Genomic DNA, 27,013 nt, shown 5'->3' on the forward strand with positions numbered 1-27,013 from the left:
GTTAGGGTTGGCTGGCACATGCAGCCCAGCTTTTGCCAACTCCAGTTCATGTTTTCTCTGTTTTTCCTTCTCTTCATTCTCTTTTTGTTGTTTTTCCATTTCTTTTTGGTGCTTTTCCATTTCTCGGCGGTGGGCCGCCTCTCTTTCTCTTTCTCTTATTTCCATCTCGGTTTGTTTTATTTCCAGTTGTCGCCTGTGTTCAGCTTCTCTGACTTGCTCTTGGGCCTCAATTTTTGCCTTAGAAGTCATGATTCCTGTTTTCTTGTGTTGGGGTGCCCTCCGGTGTTTATCTTCTGAACTGCAGGTTCTCTGTTGCCTCCTGAAGTCTGCCTAGCAACAGTGTTTTTAGCTAATCTTCAATGTCAAGTAAACCTGAAAAACCACTTTATTTGCATTCATATAGTGCTGGTATGACTCTCAATGGGAGTGCTATTGTGTGACAAAAGACTGTTAATAGTCCTTAACGACTTCTGCTTAACATGCAAGCCACAAACTGCCAGAGAGAGCAGAAAAAAAAATTTCTCTCTGGTTCCCTTTTAAAACCAACTGCTTCTCTCTGCTAAAAAGCCCTTAGCAGAGAAAAGAAAATATAATATTCCTACTGGCTTCTGGATTCTGTCTATCTCCCACCAGCTGCACACCATGTAATAACCTTAGTCCCAGATTTGGACCTTAGCGTCCAAAATATGGGGGTTAGCATGAAAAACCTCCAAGCTTAGTTACCAGCTTGGACCTGGTACCTGCTGCCACCACCCAAAAAATTAGAGTGTTTTGGGGCACTCTGGTCCCTCTGAAAAACCTTCCCTGGGGACCCCAAGACCCAAATCCCTTGAGTCTCACAACAAAGGGCAATAATCCTTTTTCCCTTTCCCCCTCCAGATGCTCCTGGAGAGATACACAGACACAAGCTCTGTGAAACTACACAGAGAGACTCCCCCTCTCTGTTCCCAATCCTGAAAACAAAAAGTACTTTCCTATTCCCCCAGAGGGAATGCAAAATCAGGCTAGCGATCCAACACACAAATCTCCCCTTGATTTCTTCCTCCCACCAATTCCCTGGTGAGTACAGACTCAATTTCCCTGAAGTAAAGAAAAACTCCAACAGGTCTTAAAAGAAAGCTTTATATAAAAAGAAAGAAAAATAAGTACAAATGTTCTCTCTGTATTAGATAATACAACACAGGGTCAATTGCTTAAAAGAATATTGAATAAACAGCCTTATTCAAAAAGAATACAAATCAAAGCACTCCAGCACTTATATTCATGCAAATACCAAAGAAAAGAAAACCATAGAACTTACTATCTGATCTCTTTGTCCTTACACTTAGAAACAGAAGACTAGAAAGTAGAGCTACTTCTCCAAAGCTCAGAGCAAGCAGGCAGCCAGAAAACAAAGACCAAAACACTCAATTCCCTCCACCCAAAGTTGAAAAAATCCGGTTTCCTGATTGGTCCTCTGGTCAGGTGCTTCAGGTGAAAGAGACATTAACCCTTAGCTATCTGTTTATGACAGGCCTGTCCTGTTCCACCGTGATTTTAACAATTTCCATCCCACCATCAACCTCAGCCTAGATCAATCCACACAAGCGGTCCATTTCCTAAACACTACTGTGCTAATAAGCGATGGTCACATAAACACCACCCTATACCGGAAACCCACTGACTGCTATAGTTACCTACATGCCTCCGGCTTCCATCAAGGACACACCACATGATCCATTGTCTACAGCCAGGCTCTAAGATACAACCGTATTTGCTCCAATCCCTCAGACAGAGATAAAGACCTACAAGATCTCTATCAAGCATTCTTAAAACTACAATACCCACCTGCTGAAGTAAAAAAACAGATTGACAGAGCTGGAAGAGTACCCAGAAGCCACCTACTACAGGACAGGCCCATCATCAAAGATCTACAACCTATCCTTAAAGATCATCCCTCACTCTCACAGATCCTGGGAGACAGGCCAGTCCTCGCTTATAGACAGCCTCCCAACCTGAAACAAATACTCACCAGCAGCTGCACACCATACAACATAAACACTAACCCAGGAACCTATCCTTGCAACAAAGCCAGCTCTGTCCACGTATCTATTCAAGTGACACCATCATAGGACCTAATCACATCAGCCACGCCATCAGAGGTTCGTTCACCTGCACATCTACCAACGTGATATATGCCATCATGTGCCAGCAATGCCCCTCTGCCATGTACATTGGCCAAACCGGACAGTCTCTTCGCAGAAGAATAAATGGACACAAATCTGACATCAGGAATCATAACATTCAAAAACCAGTGGGAGAACACTTCAGCCTCTCCAACCACTCAGTGACAGACTTGAAGGTGGCAGTTCTGCAACAAAAAAAACTTCAAAAACAGACTCCAAAGAGAGACTGCTGAACTCGAATTAATATGCACATTAGACACAATTAACTCAGGGCTTAACAGAGACTGGGAATGGCTGGGTCATTACACTAATTGAATCTATTTCCTTATGCTAAGTTCTCCTCACACCTTCTATGGGTCATCTTAATTATCACTTCAAAAGTTTTTTCCCCCTGCTGACGATAGCTCATCTCAATTGATTAGACTCTTCCTGTTGGTATGCATACTTCCATCTTTTCATGTTCTCTGTATGTATAAATATCTCCTGTCTGTGTGTTCCATTCTGTGCATCTGAAGAAGTGAGCTGTAGCTCACGAAAGCTCATGCTGAAATAAATTTGTTAGTCTCTAAGGTGCCACAAGTACTCTTGTTCTTTGTACAGTACTGTGCATATCAATGGCTGTCAATCTTATTTGTTGAAAACCAGGCTTGGAATGGACTGGAGCAATGATGGCCATGTCCTGACACAGGTCTTTTTTTTTTTTTTTTGCTACCTATTATTTCTCCTTACTGTTCTTTTTCCCATCTTGTCTTTTATTTATTTTCTTATTCATTTTTGCTCTCATACATATTTCTTCCTGACTTCTAGGTCTGATTCACACAGAATTTTATATCGGTATAACTATTTGGGTTAGATATGTGTCTTTTCTAGTGAAATAGTTAAAGTGATACACCACCCCCACACCTCTGTGTGCACACATTTATACCAATATGAGGATGCTGATAGCTTAATTCCCTTCCATGACAATAATAAGCTATATCAGCATAAGCACTCTTATACTGGTATACTTGCATCCATAACAGGAGATGTACTGCTTTAACTATATGGGTATAGTTAATACGGTACAATTTTTATGTGTAGACAAGAACTTATCCTCCTTTCTTTGGTAGTTTTGAGCCCGTTCTCCTACTCACTAGAAGGCTACATATTGAGAGTGTTCACTGATGCTGTCTGAAGCTGAGCTGAGTATAATGGAGAAGGGAAGCTGGGGATGACAATCTGCAGTTTGCACCCACGTTTGTGTGAGCTACTTTTATACAGCCAGCTATGTCAGAGATCACAATGAGAGGCAGGTGTGGGTAGCTCTCAAGGAACCACTTACCACTTTTATTTGCAGATTGGCAGCAGCTTTGCCATGTGTTTGGGGGCCTGAGGGGTAGAGAATCTGGAATCATGCAGCTTTCCAGACCCACAGTGATCCTCTACTGCCTCCTAAAACTAGTCTGGCAATCCAGGAATCCCACATCCTAGACTGGAAACACTGGAATGTGTATTAAAGTACTGTAGTCCTTGCAGAGCTTGTAGCCTGCACAATGGTTATAAGGTGAAGGACTAGGAACATAACACAGAAATGCAAGGGGCCCATAGGCCTAGACCTGTGAGAAGAACTCAAGCAGTTAGCATGAGTGTAAGGGCAAACAGGCTGTGTAGGAGTAGTTGCTTAAAAGGGTTTGTGACCATGGTGCCTGGATGGGCCATGCTGAGAAAGGGCAGACAATGCCCAAGATTGGTGATTTATTCTATAATTAGATTCACCAATCCATTAACAAAATAGCTTCTGTAATACCACACTGGTTAACCAGAAACCAAATGCAGTCCCCTTTTAGGCAATCCAGCCTTTGGCTTCCATCTAGACAGCCAACTCTAAGGGCTTGTCTACACTACCCGCCGGATTGGCGGGCAGCGATCGATCCAGTAGGGGTCAATTTATCTTGTTTATAGACGCGATAAATTGACCACTGAGCACTCTCCTGTCGACTCTGGTACTCCACCAGAAAGTGAAGCACAAGCAGAGTCAACGGGAGAGCATCAGCTGTTGACTTACTGCAGTGAAGACACCACGGTAAGTAGATCTAAGTATGTCAACTTCAGCTACGCTATTCACGTAGCTGAAGTTGCGTATCTTAGATCGACCCCTTGTGGTAGTGTAGACAGCTCTAATATAATGAGGGGTTACTAAAAACCTTATTCACCATAAAAGTTTTACTTATCCCAAAGGACTAGACACATTGCCCACCAGACCAGTGAATATTTCAGATTTCACCCAAATACATGCTGCACGCCAATCCTTACTAACTAAGGGTATGGCTACACTTGTAGCTGTACAGCGCTGCCGTGGGAGCGCTCCCACACCAGCGCTTTGAAGTGCGAGTGTGGTTGCGGCACCAGTGCTTGAGAGAGAGCTGTCCCAGCGCTGCAGGTACTCCACCTCCCCGTGGGGATTAGCTTCCAGCGCTGGGGCACTGTTTACACTGGTGCTTTACAGCGCTGTAACTTGCTGCACTCAGGGCGGTGTTTTTTCACACCCCTGAGCGAGAAAGTTGCAGCGCTGTAAAGCGCCAGTGTAGCCAAGGCCTAAATCTAAGATTTATTAATAAAAGAAAAAAGTTATATATGGCTTAGGGATCAATATAGATCCAAATGTGTGTAAAGTACTTAGGTCAGTTTCATAGCAGAGATGGTGAGCCTGCTGGTTTGTAAAAGACTTTCTGGAATCAATTTAGAAGGTCATAGTCCAATAGGTAGTCCAGGTGTAGAATTTGTTCAAATTCTTCCATGAGAATTCCAGGGTAATCCAAGGTAACTTCTGTTTTATGGTTAAACCTTCCCTGTTAAAATTTAGGCAGACCTGAGATGTCAAGATCAGGCCCAGAGCTTTATTTTATAGCTCCCTAGCAAGCTGGCAAGCCTCTTGTCACAGCAGGACCTCCCCGGAGGAAAAATAGGCAGTGCAGATGGTGGCTTTGAAGTTAATCGTCTATTTCCTAGGCATACACAGATAAACTAGTTGCATTCATTCACATAAGGCAATTAGCCACTACTTCATTATGGCATAGATAATTAAGTTGAAGATAATATCGAGCACATCACCAGCCACTGACAATATCAGGAGGCGTAGCCAGAGTGACATTGTTCTTCGACTACAAGAAAGGGACCAAGAGACTTTCTCTGTTAGATCATATGAACTGGAACTGTAAACTCCCTGAACATTACATCTAACCCAAATGAGGATCAATCCATCCTCATCATCATATCCACTCATTATACTCCAGACATGAACATAGCCACTTTATGAACTTCATACCCTCGTATCTCTGTCTGTGCTTCGACCCATCAACCTTTTACCTCCAATTGGGGATATTGCAGATTATGTATTCCTTATGCCACCTGCTCTTAAACCAAACTTTGCACTCTCGATAATCTGTATGTCATTCCCTGATAACCAGAAACTTCTGTGCTTAAACTCTGTACCGTCCACTTTTTTCTTAACATCATCGTAATAAAATTTTTAAATCTGTTCTTATTAGTTTCCTGCAGTATCTTGCAACTTTGATCTTAAGGTTAACTGAACCATCCGCATGTATAATACAAAGCGCTTAAGACATGAAAGGGAATTAGCATCTACAAGCTGACTTCTATTAGTGCAAATAAATAGGTTAGTGATTGCTGGTCTAATATATTTTTTCTGAAATTCACATACAAGTAGATTGGCTTGATCACATTTCAGTGCCTCCTGTTAAGTTGTTATGGATGATACCCAAGTTGGCTGATCTGTCAGTATCACAGGGATAGCATAAGTAAACTATTAGTGACCTTAAACCACAGGATGGCATAAAGACTTTGTTTCGCTTGTTTTGTAGTAATCACAAGTGCTGAAATTAAGGAAAACTGCTGACAGGTAACAGCAAGAAGCCAGTTTGTATCAGTTTAGGGTGTTTTTTAGAGAGCATCTGCAGATGTCTCACTGCATGTAATCCTAGTAACCCAATCAATGTATATGCTAATACATTTAAACTAATTAATATGCTAACCTATAAGATAAAGACACTCCAACATTATGAGGGTGAGGAATTTAAGATATGGCATGGGAGGAGCTACTTATACATATGCATGAAGAACATCAGAGCCTATAAAACATCTGGTTTTAGTACAAATTTAACAGCTGAACTGATGATCCAGAATGCCACTTATGGCCAGTATGGCAGAGGTGATGTTACTGTGAGAACTTTAACTTTTGTATTTCTTGATGAGACTCTTTGCATAGTATTTAATAACTTTTAAAGTGTTCTCAGCAAAAGAGCTAATAAGATTTATGTCAGAGTTTTCTTTGATACGTAGTGCTTCTGGGGGATTTGATGCATATGTCTTATAGGCCCTGTTTCCCCTCATCACTCTTTCTGATTCCATCTATCACAGAATTAAGCCTCTGTGCAATGGCTTGTACTGATATAATCAGGGCTTTGGAGCTGTGCTCCTGCTCCGCTCCAGCTCCAGGCAAAAACCTGCAGCTTCGCTTCTCCGGGCTCCGCTCCAAAGCCCTGGATATAATGCGTTATTTAAAACTTACTCTTTTCCAGCATTGGTTTGAAAGATCAGGTCCTAACAATTCTATCAAGATCGTGAGACTACTATCTTTAGCAAAGGGTTTATATTTTCAAACTAATGCATGTAAATTGTGGGACAGTTTTCAAAATGTGTTCTTTCTGCATGCAAGCAGCTTCAGGTGCTAATTCATACACATTATAAAATAGACACACAAAGCCACCCAGTATGTGTGTAATTAGTAATGCTCTAAAACACAAATGTTTGTGTCCATAAAATTGCATGTGCATAAAAGGGGAGAGTGCATTGAGACATGAAAATTTGGCTTTTTTTCAATGGGAACAATACAGCTAATTCAGTTTCCAGCTGTATCAGATGCCTTCAGTACCATGGCTTACATTACAGTCAAAAATGCTGCTAAACCTAGAAGAGCTGGGGAAAGAAAGACCTTGAGGTCAGAACTGCAAAAGTAGGGAGGAAAGAAATTAAAGAGGAAAGGAGAAGACACGCTATTCCTTCAGAAATAGTTCTTCCTGTCAGTCACAGAAGTTGCCCTGCCTCCAAGAGATGCATCAGGAACTCCGACACATTCACACTTAATGTGTTCCTTTCCCAGCAACGCACAAGACCTAGCTACAATCTGGATTATTATTCATTATCAAGCCTTCACATTCACCTGGGGAAGCCCATGCATTCTGTGACCACCACCATGAGTGCTGGGATATGATGGTGCTAAGCATGGTCAAATGATTAGATAAAGAACGCAGTGTTGAAGTGTGACTGGCCGTTTAAGTCTCTGAAGCCTGGTCTGCTCTAAGAAATTTTGTTTTTGCTAGGGTTTTATTGGGGAAGAGAGGGGGAGCAAGGTTAAGCATGTTTGTTTTCATTACAATGGTGCCTAGAGGTCCAATGTTAGATCAGGGCCCTGTTGAGCTAAGCATTGTACACTTAGTAAGAAACTGTCCCTGACCCAAAGAACACAATATGAGTTGGTTTTGTTATTAAATTAGAAATTTCTATCTTTGTATGTGCCTGCATTAGGAAATTTCTACTAAAATTTCCCACTGGTGGAGCTGAAGTGGAGAGAAACTAAATATTTTTCTAGTTTAGGCACAGCTCAGGATGGATTTTCTGTATATATATTTTTTAAGTTATAACATGATTAACCCTAAAATACCTTGTAAAATAAGTCATTGTGGGGAGGGAAGCAGGAAAACAGCCATTAAAAGGGTATGAAGCTTAATAGCTATTGCCTATAAATTCCACAGTTGAATTGTATATGGCATGGAGAGTAGTGTATGTAGTAATCCTTCAGACTGTTTGTATGGAAGGTAGCTAAACATATCTTTCACTTCATTTTTGTCATTTGTTTCTGACTGTGAGAATTTGAACGCTTCTCTCAGATCTGGACCTTGCCACAGTCACTCCTGCCTTTCTGTCGTCCAGATTGGATTATTGCAGTGCTGTCAGTGTGGCTGCATTTGAAGCTCATTGGAAGTTACAGCTGGTTCAGAATGTGATAGCTACCTGCTATGTGATACTGTATTGGCCTCAAAGACTGTAATATGCAATTCCTTGAGAGCAGCATTGGCTTCCTAATAATTTCTGGGTACAAGGTATGGACTCCATCTATCAAACCCAATATGGCATGAGTCGTGTCTACTTGAGAAACAGTCCCCTTTCCTATGGAGCGCTAAGTCTAACAGTTTCTTGACCTGCCTGTGTACTGTGTTCACAAGAAGGGAGTTCATAATTATGAAAACAAAAATGCCTTTAGCCCCAACTCTGGAATTCTCAATGCAGCATGATATTTTTGTGTGGATTAGTGTCTGGCTTTTTTTTTAAACAGAGCTGTATAATATAACTTGGCATGAAAGTAGCACTTTTTATCCATGGATTTCAAACCAATTTACAAGGAAAGATGTGTGGGCAATACCTGCTTTTTGAACTGATAAAACTGAAGCACAGACGCTAAGCCTGGGCAAAACAATGAATTGATGTAGGGTGTCCTTAAATCACATGTTCTTGAGATTAATTCTTTTAATTCCAGTAATTATGGTGCAATATTTAATTGGTACTGGTGATGGCATCTCAGAATAGTAAGATTTGGGAACAAGTAAGTTGGATCTCTTCATCACTGATAACATAATACAATAGTCTTTTAATTTTTTTGATAAAAGGAAAGTACTTTGCCTCGGTTTTTAATAAGACTAGTGAGGAGTCTAGCGATGATGGAGGGATGATAAACGGGAATGTGGATATGGAAGTGGATATTACTGCAACTGAGGTAGAGGCCGTACTTGAACAGCTCGATGGGACGAAGTCGGAGGGCCCGGACAATCTCCACCCGAGGATATTAAAGGAACTGGCGCGTGAAATTGCGAGCCCGTTAGCGAGAATTTTTAAGCAATCGATAAACTCGGGGGTTGTGCCGTATGACTGGAGGATTGCTAATGTAGTTCCTATTTTTAAGAAAGGGAATAAGAGTGATCCGGGTAATGATAGGCCTGTTAGCTTGACGTCTGTAGTATGTAAGGTCTTGGAAAAAATTTTAAGGGAGAAAGTAGTTAAGGACATAGAGGTCAATGGTAATTGTGACGAATTGCAACACGGATTTACTAAAGGTAGATCGTGCCAAACCAATCTGATCTCCTTCTTTGAGAAGGTGACGGATTACTTAGATAAAGGAAATGCGGTAGATATAATTTACCTAGATTTCAGTAAGGCGTTCGACACGGTTCCGCACACGGAGCTGTTAGTTAAATTGGAAAAGCTGGGAGTGAATATGAAAGTTGTAAGGTGGATAAGGAACTGGTTAAAGGGGAGACTGCAGAGGGTCGTATTGAAAGGTGAACTGTCGGACTGGAAGGAGGTCACCAGTGGAGTCCCTCAAGGATCGGTTTTGGGACCGATCTTATTTAACCTTTTTATTACTGACCTTGGCACAAAGAGCGGGAATGTGCTAATAAAGTTTGCAGATGACACGAAGCTGGGGGGTATTGCTAACACGGAGAAGGACAGGGATGCTATTCAGGAAGATCTGAACCACCTTGTAAACTGGAGTAATAGAAATAGGATGAAATACAATAGTGAAAAGTGCAAGGTCATGCATTTAGGAATTAATAATAAGAATTTTGGATATACGTTGGGGGCGCATCAGTTGGAAGCGACGGAGGAAGAGAAGGACCTTGGGGTACTGGTTGATAGCAGGATGACTATGAGTCGCCAATGTGATACGGCTGTTAAAAAGCAAATGCGATTTTGGGATGCATCAGGCGGGGTATTTCCTGCAAGGATAAGGATGTGTTAGTACCGTTGTATACGGCGTTGGTGAGACCCCATCTGGAATACTGTGTGCAGTTCTGGTGTCCCATGTTCAAGAAGGATGAATTCAAACTGGAACAGGTTCAGAGACGGGCTACGAGGATGATCCGAGGAATGGAAAAACTGCCTTATGAAAGGAGACTCAAAGAGCTTGGCTTGTTTAGCCTGGCCAAAAGAAGGCTGAGGGGGGATATGCTCGCCCTATATAAATATATCAAGGGGGTTAACGTTAGGGAGGGAGAGGAATTATTTAAGTTTAGTACTAATGTAGCCACGAGGACGAATGGGTATAAACTGGATATTAGGAAGTTTAGACTTGAAATTAGACGAAGGTTTCTGACCATTAGGGGAGTGAAGTTCTGGAATAGCCTTCCGAGGGAAGTAGTAGGGGCAAAAGACTTTCCTGGCTTTAAGACAAAGCTTGATAAGTATATGGAGGGGATGTTATGATAGGATCGTTAATTTGGGCAATTGATCTTGAATTACCACCAGACAGGTCTGCTCAATGGTCTGCGGGGAGATGTTGCATGCGATGGGTACTGAGTTGCTGCGGAGAATTCCTTCTTGGGTGCTAGCTGGTGACTCTTGCCCACATGCTCAGGGTTTAGCTGATCGCCATATTTGGGGTCGGGAAGGAATTTTCCTCCAGGGCGGATTGGCAGGTGCCCTGGAGGTTTTTCGCCTTCCCCTGCAGCGTGGGGCACGGGTCGCTTCCTGGTGGTGTCTCTGCAGCTTGAGGTCTTCAAACCATTTTTGAGGATTTCAATAACTCGGTCCTGGGATAGGGGTTGTTATAAAATTGGATGGGTGGGGTTCTGTGGCCTGCCTTGTGCAGGAGGTCAGACTAGATGATCAGATTGGTCCCTTCTGACCTATGAGTCTATGAGTCTATAAAAAAATCTGTGATTTTTGAAACCTACTTAGTGCTAATTAAAAGTAGTGTCACTGGTGAAAAAGAAGTGATAATTCATGTCTGTGACAAACACTATGTTGATTATATGTTTTATTCATCAAGTAGTATCGGAGTACTTGGCAACAGCTCTGCTGTGATTTCATAATGGGATTTAAACCAGGAGCTATAAATGAATACAAGCTATAAGCAAAAACAATAGATTTTGTTCAGCAGATAGGCAAGTGCGGAAGTACTTGTTACAGCTTACCAGTGAATTTTTATTTTTATACACTGTCTGTCTATGGGTCACAATGCAGACATCAACTTTTCAAAGTAAGCAGGAAACACTTAATTTCCTCACAACTTGCAGCCTCTTCCTTCAAGGGAGCAGTTAATACAGTAACTACAAAAGGCGGCAATAATCACCACTATCTCTTTGAAAATAAACACTTCCTCTTTCATGCACCAGCCGTTTTAATCATTAAAACTATAATAAGCAGAGGGTGAGAATAGTGGATGACAGTGTCTTGATTAAAGATAGTTTAAAAGGCTAAACAAATGAAACTTCGAAGTAGAAAGAGGCCTTTCATGAACTCCACACACAAACTAAATTCTCAGATGATGTAAATCAGAATAGTTCTATTGAAGTTATTCTGATTTCCACCACTTGAGGATCAGGCCCTCTGTTTAATGGTCAAACCAAAACTGTGAATTCCTCTGTTGGTAGGGGTTCAGAGCCTGCTAGCAGTTCAAAGTGGTATTTAATGTCAACATGTTCTGTGTTGAATTCATTCTCCAACTGAGAAGATCAAGACCATATAACTGCTTGAGAACATGTTTGTGATGAGACATCATTGACTTAAATGTAGATGATTTGTAGCACATCCCAAATTGGGAAGAGGTTAGGGACCACATGACTGTCTTTGAATCTGTTTCAAAACCTGAAGGAATGCAGAATGAAAAGAGAGAGATGGAATATAATTGAAACAGTGTTAGTTCTGCTTGATAACTTTTCTCCCCCCCTACATTCCCTTGGTCTCCCTGTTTAGCTGATCCCCTCTCAAAGAAAACCCCAACCAAAAAATTAAACCAAACAAAGGGTGAAAATATGGTGGCACTAACAGGATGTTTGCAAAACCTTCTTTGTTATATCCCTTTCTCCTTAATCTTTTGTCTATTTTATCTGTTTAAATTGTAAACTCTCCAGGCAGAGATTCTCATTCTGTTTGTGTAATGCCTAGTGGAGTGAGGCCCCTGATCCCAGTGGCCCTTAAGTTATACCATGATATAAATAATAAAAATTTGACTCTAAGTCTGTTAGTAGTCAGGACAAAAATTATCTTAGCTATGCAGGAATTCAGTCACTTGAAATACCTATGTTAGTCTGCTCTTTTCTGCAGTTTTACAGAAACTAATTCTTGCTTCTGAAACCTTGACCTGTACATTTTACATACTCACCTGCCCTTAACCAGGCACTAAATTACTGTATTCTGTAAACACTGCTCCACCTGTTGATTAATGCCACTCCCAGACTTCAGCTGTGCAATTATCTTTGTTTTATCACAAAATGAATTTAATCCCAAGATTAAAATGGAACACTTTGGAATTTATTGCTGATTTTCAAATAAAAGAGTAGGTTAGCTTTTTAGGACATTGTGATGGGTTCCTTCCGGGGTGCTGGCTGGGAAGGGATACCACTGAGCCCCTCGACCCACCAGCCTGAGCTCCCACTCACCCTGTAATGCTTTGACAAGCTGCAGACATGCTCCCAGTCTCCTACTTTCACTGGCACGCAGGGAGACACCGAGCTGTAGTAACATGGAGACAGGTTTTCTGACCAGCCCCTGCATGGGAAGGCTATACAGCTAGGCACTTACCAGCTTCTCAGACACACACCCTCTCTGGAGGCTAAACCCAAAATTATACCATCTTGAGCTGCACAGGGAACTGTACAGCATAAGCTCATAAAAGTCGCCTCCTTCCCTCAATGTGGAGAGGAATATACACAGCTTTCTGTCCCAAGTTATGATTTCCACACACTGGTTTTAGACAAAACAAAAACAAGTTTATTAACTACAAAAGATAGATTTTAAGTGATTATAAGGGATACCAAACAGATCAAAGCAGATTACCTTGCAAATAAATGCGATCTAAGCTAAAAATACTAAAGAGATTGGATATGAGTAACAAATTCTCACCCTAAATGATGATCGAGCAGGTTGCAGAGATTCTTAAAGGACAAACTGCACTTGCTTGCAACTTGAAACCCCAGGTATTCCTTTCACAGGCTAAAAATCCCTCAAGCCTGGGTTCAGCCCTTCTTCCTCAGTCCAGTCCTTTTTCCTCGGGTGTTTCCAGGAGTCTCTTTGGGTGGGGAGTCAGTGAAGAACCACAATGATGTCAACCCCCTGCCTTAAATAGATTTTGCACATGGCAGGAACCCTTTATCTCCAAACTTGGTTCCCACAGCCGGTCAGTGGAAAAACATTGGTATTCCAAGATGGAGTCCAGTATCAGGTGACTTGATCACATGCCCCTATAGAGTCACAGCAGTCATAAATCAGAGGCTGTTTGTTGCATCCTCAGGAAGGCTCCCCCGTGGGAGATTAGCTTCTTCTAAGACCTATTGTTCTCCCTAATGGCCCTTGCCAACCAGCCATCTAGACTGATTGCATCCTGCCTAGTGAGCATTTCTCAGGTGTTAACACATTTGTAATAGATGCATAGACAATATTCCTAACTTCAGACACCAAAATGATACATGTATACAAAAAGGATAATCATATTCAGTGAATCATAACCTTTTCAATAAAAGCAGCAAAGAGTCCCGTGGCATCTTATAGACTAACAGACGTATTGGAGCATGAGCTTTGTCTCCTTTATGGCTTTAACAGAGCAATGTAGAGCCCTGCTGCAGCACTGCCAGAGTGGCAGCTGGTGATCTTTAATGTTGTATGGCTGTATGACTAATTGCTGCTTGCTTGTTGAAATTTATGAAACCCCTGTTTTAGCTGACTTGCCCAGTGGTTCATAGTCAAGCTGGAAGGGCATATCAAGAGGGGTCCTGCAGGCATTGGTCATGGGTCCTGTTCTGTTCAATGTCTTCATCAATGATTTAGATTATGCTATAGAGAGTACACTTATAAACTTTGTGGATGATACCAAGATGGGAGGGGTTGCAAGTGCTTTGGAGGATAGAATTAGAATTCAAAATGATCTGGACAAACTAGAGAAATGGTCTGAAATAAATAGGTTAAAATTCAATAAGGACAAAGGCTAAATACTCCACTTAGGACGGAGCAGTCATTTGTGCACATACCACATGGGAAATGATTGCCTAGGACAGAGTACTGCAGAAAGGGATCTGGGAGGTATAGTGGATTGCAGGCTAAGTATGAGTCATCAGTGGAAAACTCTTGGGGTGCGGGAGGACAGAATCATAATTCTGGGATGTATTAGCAGGAGTGTTGTAAGCAAGATACTTGAAGCAATTTTTCCACTCTGATCCATGCCAGTAAAGCCTCATCTGGAGTATTGTGACCAGTTTTGGGCATCACCTTTCAAGAAAGATGTGGACAAATTGGAGAAAGTCCAGAGGAGAGAAACAAAAATGATTAAAGATCTAGAAAACATGACCCATGAGGAAAGATTGGAAAAAAAATGGGTTTGTTTAGTTTGGAGAAGAGAAAACTGAATTGAGACGTAAGTTTTTAAGTACATACAAGGTTGTTACAAAGAGGAGGGGAAAATAGTGTTCTCATTGTCCTGTCCTCAAAGGTTAAGAAGTAATAGGTTTAAATTGCAGCAAGGGAATTTTAGGTTCGTACATTAGGAAACACTTCCAGTGTTTACCTACCCTGACAGTTTGGAACAAATTGCCTATGGAGGTTGTGGAATCTCCATAATTGGAGTTTAAGAACAGATTAGACAAACACCTGTCAGGTATGGTCTAGCTATTACATAGTCTTGTCTTGAGTGGAGGAGACTGGACTAGATGACTTCTTGAAGTCCCTCCTACTCCTACACTTCTATGATTCTAAAAGTTTAAGTTGCTAGACAGAACCAGCAACTGTTTTATAACTGATTTACCTGTTACTTGAAGAATCCTCCCTAAAGAAACTGGGATTCTGGGTCTAAAAGTTGTGTTGTGGGAAACCCAGTGCTGGAGCTTTAAGAACATATTAGTCAAATACCTGTCAGGGATGGTCTAGGTATACTTACTCTTGCCTCAGCACAAAGGGGTGGGCCTGATGACCTTTAGAGTTCCCTTCCAGGTCTATATTTTTATGATTGCACAGTACCTGTTCTGTGATTATACAGTAAACTCTTCCTCATGATGCAAAGCAATTAACTTAATGGATATATGGGAATCTGCCATTTAAAATTCTGGTGATTCAGGTCTTGTAGGAGTGACAGCATTGCACGGTGTGTTCATAATGTGTGGCCCAGTCACTTACGAAACAATCCAGCTGAAAGGAAGTGTTTTACTACCCTAAACCTATGCTGATGTTTTTGGACCTATGTTTGTTAATCCTAGCTTGTAAAATTCTAGCAAAGCCTGGGAGTAATAATGTATTGCACAACATATTTTCACCATGTCCAATTCGAAAAGATGCATTTAGGGAGACTATTTCTCTTTCCTGGTTTGTTTTGAAAGAGACTATGTAGTGTGTATTACTATCTAATGATGTTATTTAACAATGCCTCCAACTGCTTCCCAAAACAAACAACACATCCTTGTACCAAGATTACAGCTTTTATCAAATGTCACATCAAGGGTGAGGGGAGGGGTACCAGTTCACTTTCCTCATTCAAATCTATCCTTAAGACTCTCGTCTGTGACTCCCACAACATGAGCTTATCATCCCTAATATTAGCTACTTAGAAAAATAGTGGTGATTGGTCGTGTCTCCATCTTGATTGTTCAATCTTCACATCAATTGTCCCAGCTGTTCTGTCTAATATCAGATTGTAAGCTGTTTGGGGTAGGGATTGAGTTTTTTCCTCACCTGTTGCCCGGTGCCTATTGCAGCTCTAAGCAATGCAAAATAATGCACCTTGATTAATCCAGCTTGGATGCAGGTAGGTTTTTTTTCTCCTCGTAGAAACACTTCTCTCTGGGGCCATGTTATTTATTTTATATCAGACAGAATGTCCTAATGTAAAGTGTCACTGATGTGAATAGAAAGGAACATAAAGGCCATACTGAGTCAGATCAAAAGTCCATCTAGCTCAGTACCCTTTCTTCTGACAGTAGCCAATGCCAGATGCCCCAGAGAGAGTGAACAGAGCAGGTAATCAAATGATCCATCCCTTGTCGCCCGTTCCCAGCCTCTGACGAACAGAAGCTAGGGACACCATCCCTGCCCATCCTGCAAATAGCCATTGATGGACCTATCCTCCCTGAGTTTATCTAGTTCTTTTTTGAACCTGTTATAGTCTTGGTGTGACATTCCCCTGATGTTATCTGGACCGATGATCATCTAGTCACTCCAATCCTCGACTCTGGGAGCCAGCCTTAACCTGCTCTGCTGTGAAAACCCCCACCGCTGGGCTGTTCACGCACAGCCTCTGGCATGCAAGCTGCTTGGATTGTGCAACTGAATGATACTAGCCAATACCTCTAGTCCCAGACACAACCCTAGGAACCTCCTTCTTGCAGTGTCCAGTTATGCCTGCTGGACGCTGCAAGCTTATAAGAGTTCATGAGTTTAACAAAGAAATTGATATGTACCAGGCTTGTTATCCCAAGGGAAGTCTGACACACTTCAAACCAAATGCACTACTTAAGGTAGAATTAACAAACCAATTTATTAACTACAAAGATAGATTTTTAGTGATTATAAGTCAAAGTACAAGTCAGATTTGGTCAAATGAAATAAAAGCAAAACGTATTCTAAGATAATCTTAACACTTTCAGTGCCCTTACAAACTTAGCTGCTTCTCACCACAGGCTGGCTGGTTGCCCTTCATGCAGGATGTCCCTTTTGATCAGTGCTTCAGTCACTTGTTGGTGATGTCTGTAGATGGAGGTGGAAGAGAGAGGAAGAACATGGCAAACGTCTCTCTCTTTTATCATGTTCTTTCTTCCCTCTTGGCTTTGCCCCTTCTCCTTCAGAGTCAGGTGAGCATTACCTCATCGCAGTCCCAAACTTAGCAAGGGGAGGAAGTGGGGGTGACTTGAGTCCAACAGATCCTTTGTTGCTGCCTAGGCCAGCGTCCTTTGTTCCTGTGAGGCTGTGCTGGGTTTGTCCCATACATGCCCTGATGAAGTGTGAACTGCCCCTCTGCTCTTGGAGAGTTTTTCCTGGGCCTGTTTTAAGCCACAAGGACACACTTTCAGCCTCATAACTATGTACATGAAATTCTCCCTGCCCTGGCCCGCACCGCTCCTGAAAGCGGCCGGCACCACATCCCTGTGGCTCCTGCAAGGGAGTGGGGTGGTGGAGGAGCAGAGGGCTCCATGCACTGCCCTCACCTGCAGGCACCTCCCCCTCTGCTCCCATTGGCTGGGAACGGGGAACCATGGCCAATGGGAGATTTGGGGGTGGTACCCACAGGCAAGGGCAGTGCGTGGCAGAGCTGCCTTCCCCACCCAAGCGCCATTGCCGGACATGCTGGCCACTTCCAGGAGCAGTGCGAGGCTAGAGCAGGCAGGCTCCCTGCCTTAGCTCTGCTGCATGCTGCTGCCACTCCAGAGCCACTCAAGGTAAGCGGTGCTGGGCTGGAGGCCACACCCTGTATCCCTCCTGCACCCCAAACCCAATCCCCTGCCCTGAGCCCCCTGGTGCACCCATCCCCCCCTGCACCCCAAGCCCTGACCCAGCCCTACATTCATGGCCCTACATAGAATCATAGAATCATAACAGCTAATTTAGACCCCATCATTTTATATATATAGTTGGGATTATGTTTTCCAATGTGTGTTATTTTGCATTTATCAACATTGGATTTCATCCGCCATTTTGTTGCCCAGTCATCCAGTTTAGAGAGAACCTTTTGTAGGTCTTCACAGTCTGCCTGGGACTTACAAAACTACTCAGGATAGTTATCATCTGCAAATTTGGCCACCTCACTGTTTACCCCTTTTTCTAGATCATTTAGGACAGGGTTTCTCAAACGGGTCACTGATTGTGTAGGGAAATGCCCTGGCAGGCCAGGCAGGTGTATTTACCGGCCCCATCTGCAAGTCTGGCTGATCGCGGCTCCCACTGGCTGCGGATTGCTGCTCTGGGCCAATAGGGGCTGCTGAAGCGGCGGCCAGTAAGTCCCTAGGCTCACCCCGCTTCCAGTAGCTCCTATTGGTCTGGAGCAGTGATCCGCAGCTAATGGGAGCCGTGATCGGCCAGACTTGCAGATGGGGCAGGTAAATACACCCACCTGGCCTGCCAGGGGCTTTCCCTACACAAGTGGTGACCCCTGTTTGAGAAACCCTGATTTAGGAATATGTTGAATAGGACTGGACCCAGTGCAGACCCCTGGGGGACACCACTATTTGCCTGTCTCCATTCTGAAAACTTAACATTTATTCCTACCCTTTGTTTCCTATCTTTTAACCAGTTACTAATCCATGAGAGGACCTTCCCTCTTATCCCGTGACAACTTACTTTGCTTAAGAGCCTTTGATGAGGGAGCTTGTCAAAGGCTTTCTGAAAATCTTAAGTACACATATCCACTGGATCCCCCTTGTCCTCATTCTTGTTTACCCCCTCGGAGAATTCTAGTAGATTAGCGAGGCATGATTTCCCTTTACAAAAACTATGTTGACTCTTCCCCAACAAATCGTGTGACTGTTTTGTTCTTTACTATACTTTCAACCAGTTTGGCTGGCACTGAAGTCAGGCTTACTGGCCTGTAATTGCTGGGATCACCTCTGGAGCCCTTTGCAAAAATTGTCGTCACATTAGCTGACCTCCAGTCATCTGTACAGAAGCTGATTTAAATGATAGGTTACAGGCCACAGTTAGTAGTTCTGAAACTTCACATTTGAATTCCGTCAGAACTCTTGGGTGAATACCATCTGGTCCTAGTAACTTATTACTGCTTATTTTATCAATTTGTCCCAGAACTTCCCCTACTGACAACTTAATCTGGGACAGTTCCTCAGATTTGTCACCTAAAAAGAATGGCTCAGGTTTGGGAATCTCCCTCACATCCTCAGCTGTGAAGACTGATGCAAAGAATTCATTGTTTCTTCGCAATGGCCTTCTTGTGCTTGAGTCATAGACTCATAGACTCTAGGACTGGAAGGGACCTCGAGAGGTCATCGAGTCCAGTCCCCTGCCCTCATGGCAGGACCAAATACTGTCTAGACCATCCCTGATAGACATTTATCTAACCTACTCTTAAATATCTCCAGAGATGGAGATTCCACAACTTCCCTAGGCAATCTATTCCAGTGTTTAACTACCCTGACAGTTAGGAACTTTTTCCTAATGTCCAACCTAAATCTCCCTTGCTGCAGTTTAAGCCCATTGTTTCTTGTTCTATCATTGGAGGCTAAGGTGAACAAGTTTTCTCCCTCCTCCTGATGACACCCTTTTAGATACCTGAAAACTGCTATCATGTCCCCTCTCAGTCTTCTCTTTTCCAAACTAAACAAACCCAATTCCTTCAGCCTTCCTTCATAGGTCATGTTCTCAAGACCTTTAATCATTCTTGTTGCTCTTCTCTGGACCCTCTCCAATTTCTCCACATCTTTCTTGAAATGCGGTGCCCAGAACTGGACACAATACTCCAGTTGAGGCCTAACCAGCGCAGAGTAAAGCAGAAGAATGACTTCTCGTGTCTTGTTTACAACACACCTGTTAATGCATCCCACAGTCCGTTGATCCCACATGTTGTTTAGCAGGGCTTCCTGCTTCTGATGTACTTAACATTTTTTTTGCTATTACTTTTTGAGTCTTTGGCTAGCTGTTCTTCAAATTCTTTTTTGGCCTTCCTAATTATATTTTTGCACTTCATTTGCCAGAGTTTATGCTCCTTTCTATTTTCATCACTAGGATTTAACTTCCACTTTTTAAAGGATACCTTTTTTCCTTTCACTTCTTTTTACTTTGTTGTTTAGCCCCAGTGGCACCTTTTTGGTTCTCTTACTGTGTTTTTTAATTTGGAATATACATTTAAGTTGAGCCTCTATTATGGTGTCTTTTTAAAAAGTTTCCATGCAGCTTCTAGGGATTTCACTTTTTGCGCTGTACCTTTTAATTTCTATTTAACTAACTTCCTCATTTGTGTATAGTTCCCCTTTCTGAAATTAAATGCTACAGTGTTGGGCTGCTGTGGTGTTTTCCCCACCACAGAGATGTTAAATTTAATTATATTATGGTCACTATTACCAAGCAGTCCAGCTATATTCACCTCTTGGACCAGATCCTGTGCTCCTCTTAGGACTAAACCAGGAATTGCCTCTCTCCTTGTGGGTTCCAGTACTAGCTGCTCCAAGAAGCTGTCATTTAAGGTGTCAAGAAACTTTATCTCTGTATCCCGCCCTGAGGTGACATTTATCCAGCCAACATAGGGATAGTTGAAATACCCCATTATTGAGTTTTTATTTTTTTTATTTTAATAGCCTCTCTAATCTCCCTGAGCATTTCATAGTCACTATCAACATCCTGGTCAGGTGGTCAGTAATATATCCCTACTGCTATATTCTTTTTATTAGAGCATGGAATTACTAGCCACAGAGATTCTATGATACAGTTTGGTTCATTTAAGATTTTTACTTTATTTGATTCTATGCTTTCTTTCACATATAGTGCCACTCCCCAACCAGCAATACCTGATCTGTCCTTCCAATATATTTTGTGCCCTTGTATTACTGTGTCCCACTGATTATCCTCATTCCACTAAGTTTCTGTGATGCTTATTATAGCAATATCCTCATTTAATACGAGGCACTCTAGTTCATCCATTTTATTATTTAGGCTTCTAACATTGGTATATAAGCACTTTAAAAACTTGTTACTTTTTAGCTGTCTGCGATTATATGATGTAATTGAATGGGTGTTTTTTTCATTTGATTGTTTCTCATCAGATCCTACCTTTTATCATTTTCCATCCTCTCCTCCTTTTACAAGGACATAGAGAATCTCCTTTAATAGATCCCTAAGGGATGTCTCTGTCCGAACCATGTGCTCCTCCGCACTTGTTGACCTTCCCCAAGTCCTTAGTTTAAAAATTGCTCAACGGCCTTTTTAAGTGCCAGCCATCTGGTTCCATTTTGGCTTAGGTGGAGCCCATCATTCCTGTATAGGCTCCCTCTTTCCCCAGAGTTTCCCCAGTTCCTAATATTAACCCCCTTCTCCCTACGCCATCATCTCATCCACTCAGTGAGACCCTGCAGTTCTGCCTGTCTAACTGGCCCTGCGCGTGGAACTGGAAGCATTTCAGAGAATGCTACCATAGAGGTCTTGGACTTCAATCTCTTACCTAAACAGCCTAAATTTGGCCTCCAGGACCTCTCTCCTATGCTTCCCTATGTCGTTGATACCTACATGTACCATGACTGCCGGCTCCTCCCCAGCACTACACATAAATCTATCTAGATATCTCGAGAGATCCGCAATCTTTGCACTAGGCAGGCAAGTCACCATGTGGTTCTCCCAGTCATCGCAAATCCAGCTATCTTCTATTTCTAATGATTGAATCGCCCGTTACTAATACCTGTCTCTTCCTGATAACTGTAGTTTCCTCCCCTGGAGAGGTATCCTCAGTGCGAGAGGATACCACAACATCATCTGAAAGGAGGGTTCCAACTATGGGATCGTTTCCATCTGCTCCAGTTGGATATTCTCTTTCCCTGAGACTCTCATCGTCCTCAGCAGCACAGAGGCTGTCAGATCTGGGGTGGGACCGTTCTACTGTGTCCCAGAAAGAGAGATACACAAATGAGACTGTCTCCCTTAGCTCCTCTAGTTCAGCCACTCTGGTCTCCAAAGCCTGTACACAGTTTCAGGGGGCCAGGAGCTTCTTGCACTGAATGCACACATATGCCACCTGCCCATAGGGCAGGTAATCAGACATGCTGCATTGGGTGCAATAAACTGGATAGCCCCTACTCTGTTGCTGGACTTCTGCCTGCGTTCCCTTTTGACTCCTGAAGCTTGTTCCTTTGTTGTTTTGTTTTTTATCAGGGAGTGTTTTTGGCTTTAAGTGTAAAGAATGTTAAGTGTATGTAGCCACCCTCACACGCCTTCTGTAAACTCCCTCGCAAAACTCCCTTGTAGGCTAATCCTGTTATGTATACCACCGTATATTTCAGTCAAGCAGCAAGCACAACGCAAACACACCACAGGCAACAAACTTACCCCAAGGGTCAAGTAATCATTCCTCCTTCACCTGAAGAGCTCCCTCGCAAAACTCCCCTGTTAGCTGTTCCTTTTCGCTAGCTCATGAAAACTGCTCATGTATTGGGACAGTGCTTTACAGCAATTTTACACTTTTATTTGGTTCTCTGCAGCACAAACCTGTCCATTGCTCGAAGATCGATGTGGTGGGGAGTGCTGTGAAGGGAGTGAGAGCGTATGTCTATGCTGCGGCTTGTGTCAGCTGACTTGGGCTCGTGGGGATTGGGCTGCTGGGCTGTAAAATTGCAGTGGAGGTGTTTGGGCTCCGGCTGGCACCTGCACTCTCAAACCCCATGAGGGTATTTCATTGCAGTGTAGACACACCCTGAGTGTGATCTTACTGTGATTTCCACAGGGTTTTTCCCTTAAATAATTAAAACCCAATTTTATTCTGACACTGCCTTAGGTGGCATGGATATCTATGCTTTTAATCAGACAGCCAAGGCTGTTTCAAAGGAGCGGGGAGTTTGTCAAAGCATGTAACCCAGATTGTCTTTCATTCTCTAAGACCTTCACTGTGTTGCCATTTACATTTTAACCGTTCAATTTTGATTTTCTATAAAAATAGCCCTGCATTATGTTCTGCTCACTGGGTGACTTGTTTTTAACAGAGGCTAACGTGAACAGCGTTTGCTGCTTTCCTACAGTTTCCTCTGGGTATTTTTCAGTATTTTTCAGCCTGTTGTTTTCCAGGCAGTTTGTCTAAGCTGTGACACAGGACAATAGCAGAGTTCCTCTCCAAGATTTCCCTTTTGAGTGTTTCTAATCACAAATGAGACAAATGGGTGATAGAAGCAGGTGATTCATTTAAACAACAACCACCTATTCAGAACAAGTATCAAGGCTACGACAAAATAAAACAAACCCTAGTGAAGCAAGTGAAAGTATAATAACTTGCTCTTCTCGGCAAAGAAGACATACTAGCAGTCTGCTTACAATGGTACAGTCACAGTTGAAGAGGTGCTTCCTCGCTGAGTCCCTGTTCTCAGGGTTCTTCGAGTGCTTGCTCGTATCGATTCCAATTAGGTGTGCGCGCGCCGCATGCACATTCGTCGGAAGATTTTTACCCTAGCAACACTCGGTGAGTCGGCTGGGCGCCCCCTGGCGTGGCGCCGCTATGGCACCGAGTATATACCCCTGCCAACCCATCCGCTCCTCAGTTCCTTCTTACCACCCATGTCAGTTGTTGGAACAGTGGAGCGCGGCTTAGCTGATCTCCACCTCCCTAGCTATTCACTCGTTCTAATACTTATTGTGTATATAGTTTATTCTCTATAGTTCTAGTTAATACTTTTAATACCTTTTTGTAAACGTAGTTAGTGTATATAGTTCAGAGGGTTGGGGATTAGCCCTTTCCCTCACCCGGTGCCCAGGCCCATGCTTGGCTCACCGGGTTTCAAACCGTGCTCGGCTTGCCACAGGCCAATGCCCACAGGAGACCCTCATGACTCCTGATTCAAGTGCTTGGGGGAATCCCACCTTGCAGACAAGTGCCGGATCTGCAAATCCTTCAAGCCATGGACAAAAAAGGAGCAGGACTTTTGCCTCAAGCAGCTCCTAATGGAGGCAGCCCTCACTCCTCCACCTTCAGCACCGGGCGCCAGTCAGTCCACACCAGGGAGAAGTGCCTCGTTGGCACTGGAGTGCACCGGCACCACAAAGGCATCTCGGCACCAACCGGCACCGGCCCAGAAACCTGCGTGGCACCGCTTCCTCTCCCCGCGAGCCAAGAAGCTGAAAGCTCCTGCAGCTTCACTATCTGCACCGCAGTCTCAGCAGCAGCCTAAGTCGAGCCGCCTGGCACCAGTAGCTGCTGCAGCACCGATAATCTCAGCACCATTGATTCCTCGTAAGGGCCGTCGAGTCCGGTGCCTGTCAGCTCCCTGGCGCATGCCTCGGTAGAGCTTATCGTTCCCACCAAGCCAGAGACATTCTCTACGGCGAGGGAACTGATTGCATTAACGGAGCCCACCCTGCCTCGACCCCCGGCACCGCCGGTGCGGGTTATTCAATTAACAGGCAAGCCTGCCATGGTAAGACTGTCCTCGATCAGCACTACCGAGAGGCACCACTCAAGATCGAGGTCCCGCCAGCATTCTCGATCTCAGCGCCGATCCCATTCCCGACGCCGCTCGCAGTCCCGGTACTGATCTCCATCTCGGTACCGGTCGTATTCGCAGCACCACTCGAGATCCGCTCACCGGCCCGATACTCCAGCCGCCGATCCAGCTCCCGGCACCGTTCCCGCCGCAGCCGCTCGCATCATAGAGCTTCAAGATCCCGGTCAACCTCCCAGCACCGCACCGGTCGCAGGTCCCGGTCCTACTCCCGGTACCGGTACAGAACCCAGTACCACTCTCCGGTGCGGCACGGAGAATAGTTTGCTGGACGCAGGGCTCCTCCCCAAGCAGTCTCCGCTCCACCATGGCCATCGGCGCATGCGTCTGTCTCATCGCATGCCGATAGTGCCTCCTGCGGGGATTCGGACATACACAGCCGAGTTCTACATGAGGCTCCAGGTCCAGACCAAGGTCCTCAACAGTGGTCCTTTTGGGCGCCTTGGGCATATCACCAGGCCCAAGGTGAACCCACGGTACCATCACGCTCCGCCCCGTTGGAACATCGCGCACCGGAGGCCACTGTTAGTCACCCCCCTCCAGCGGGTACAGATGGATCTCCTTTGGCACCAGACCCTCAGGTCCTCCCAGACCCTGATGTGCCTCCTGACCACGAGTCCATACATGAGCCACTCGTCCCTGGTCTGTCATCTTCCTCTTCCCCAGATAAGGCGGTAGCCGGAACATCCTCTTCGGGCCCGCCCCCTATTGACCTCTGAGCTCACCAGGACCTTCTGAGGCGAGTCACCTTAAATATCAATTTACAGGTAGAGGAAGTCCTGGAGGTTGAAGACCCTGTGATAGACATCCTGTCGGCAGATGCGCCAACTCGCGTGGCTTTACCATTCATCCGCTCCATTCAAGCCAAAGCGGACACCATCTGGCAATCCCTGGCGTCTATCCCTTCCACGGCCAGAGGGGTGGAACGAAAGTACATGGTGCCCTCCAAGGGATATGAGTACTTATGTACCCACCCTTCCCCATGCTCTCTGGTGGTCCAATCCGTGAATGAGCGGGAACGCCATGGCCAGCAAGCCCCCGCCCCAAAATCAAGGGAGGCTAGACGTATGAACCTGTTGGGACGTAAAGTCTACTCTGCGGGGGGCCTCCGACTCAGGGTGGCGAACCAACAGGCCCTGCTTAGTAGATATAATTATAATACCTGGCAGGCGGTGGGCAAATTCACTGAACTGGTCCCACAGGACTCCTGCCAGGAATTCCAGGCCCTTCTGGAGGAAGGAAAGAAAGTTGCATGGACCTCCCTCCAGGCCTCACAGAATGCTGCCGATTCGGCAGCCAGAACTGTGGCCTCCAGAATCACAATGAGATGGATAACTTGGCTGCAAGTGTCAGGCCTACCTCCTGAACTGCAGCACACCATCCAAGACCTGCCATTTGAAGGCCAGGGCCTCTTCTCTCAGAAAACGGACCCTAGGCTGCAGAGTCTCAAGGACAATCGGGTGATTATGCATTCCCTCGGGATGCATACCCCACAGACCCAGCGAAGGTCCTTCCGTAGCCAGCCTCAGCGCCCTTACCCCCCCATCCAGGCCACGACAAGACTTTGGCAGAAGGCGCGGTCGTGGTAACTGCAGACGGCAGTCTGGACCCCAAGGGGGCCACAATAACGGTCCCACCAAACCAACGACGGGCCCCAAACCGATCTTTTGAAGGTGCGCCCGAGAGCAGAGCACCAGTCCTTCCCCAGGATCCTTTTCATTTTTGAAACCGCCTTTCCTCCTTGCGTGGACCCAATTAACCTCGGATCGTTGGGTCCTACGCACGGTAGAATTTGGATACCACCTCCAATTCATTTCAACCCCTCCCTTCCACCCCTCTTCTCCGTCCCTCTTCAGGGACCCTCTCACGAGCAATTCCTCTGGCAAGAGGTTCGAACGCTCCTCTCGATCGGAGCTATAGAGGAGGTACCGGAGGAATTAAGAGGCAAGGGTTTTTATTCCTGATACTTCCTAATCCCCAAGGCAAAAGGAGGCCTCCGGCCTATCCTGGACCTACGAGGACTCAACATGTACATGAAAAAGTTGAAGTTCCACATGGTATCCCTGGGGACCATTATCCCATCCCTGGATTCCGGAGACTGGTACGCGGCTGTCGACATGAAGGACGCATATTTCCACATCGCCATTTACCCTCCGCACAGACGGTACCTACGGTTTATGGTGAACCGCCAACATTTTCAATTTGCAGTCCTTCCGTTTGGCCTCTCTACAGCCCCTCGCGTGTTCACGAAGTATATGGCTGCAGTGGCCGCCTCCCTCCGTCGTCGTCGAATAGATGTCTTTCCTTACCTAGACGACTGGCTTATTCGAAGGACCTCCGAGGCCCAAGTCACCAGGCATGTGGCCATCGTCAAGGACCTATTCAGCTGATTAGGCCTGATGATCAATCTAGAAAAATCTACTCTAGTGCCCACACAAAGAACAGAGTTTATTGGGGCCATTCTAGATTCCAAACTCGCAAGAGCCTGCTTACCACTACCCTGATTTCAGGCAATAGTTTCAATTATAAAAAGCCTCCAAGGCTTTCCAACAACCTTGGCTCGCAACTGTCTCAGCCTCCTCAGTCACGTGGCCTCATGCACCTTTGTAACCAAGCATGCCAAAC

The 27,013-nt window shown here is 44.5% G+C and overlaps 1 protein-coding gene across 2 annotated transcripts in view; it reads left to right on the plus strand.

The window, feature by feature from the left end:
* Window positions 1-27,013, plus strand: part of PRCP (prolylcarboxypeptidase) — a 77,658-nt gene that overhangs the window by 7,128 nt on the left and 43,517 nt on the right. Inside the window, exon 2 of one of the 2 annotated variants that reach the window (XM_050941783.1) lies at window positions 8,154-8,323. The exons of the other annotated variant lie outside the window; for it this stretch is intronic. Within the exon in view, the coding sequence (XP_050797740.1) occupies window positions 8,273-8,323 (51 nt within the window). The 5' untranslated portion in view covers window positions 8,154-8,272. The remainder of the gene's footprint in view (window positions 1-8,153; window positions 8,324-27,013) is intronic. 2 annotated transcript variants of the gene reach the window in all.

The sequence above is a fragment of the Gopherus flavomarginatus genome, chromosome 1 (assembly GCF_025201925.1).
Source record: "Gopherus flavomarginatus isolate rGopFla2 chromosome 1, rGopFla2.mat.asm, whole genome shotgun sequence".
In the NCBI taxonomy this organism is placed as follows: domain Eukaryota; kingdom Metazoa; phylum Chordata; order Testudines; family Testudinidae; genus Gopherus; species Gopherus flavomarginatus.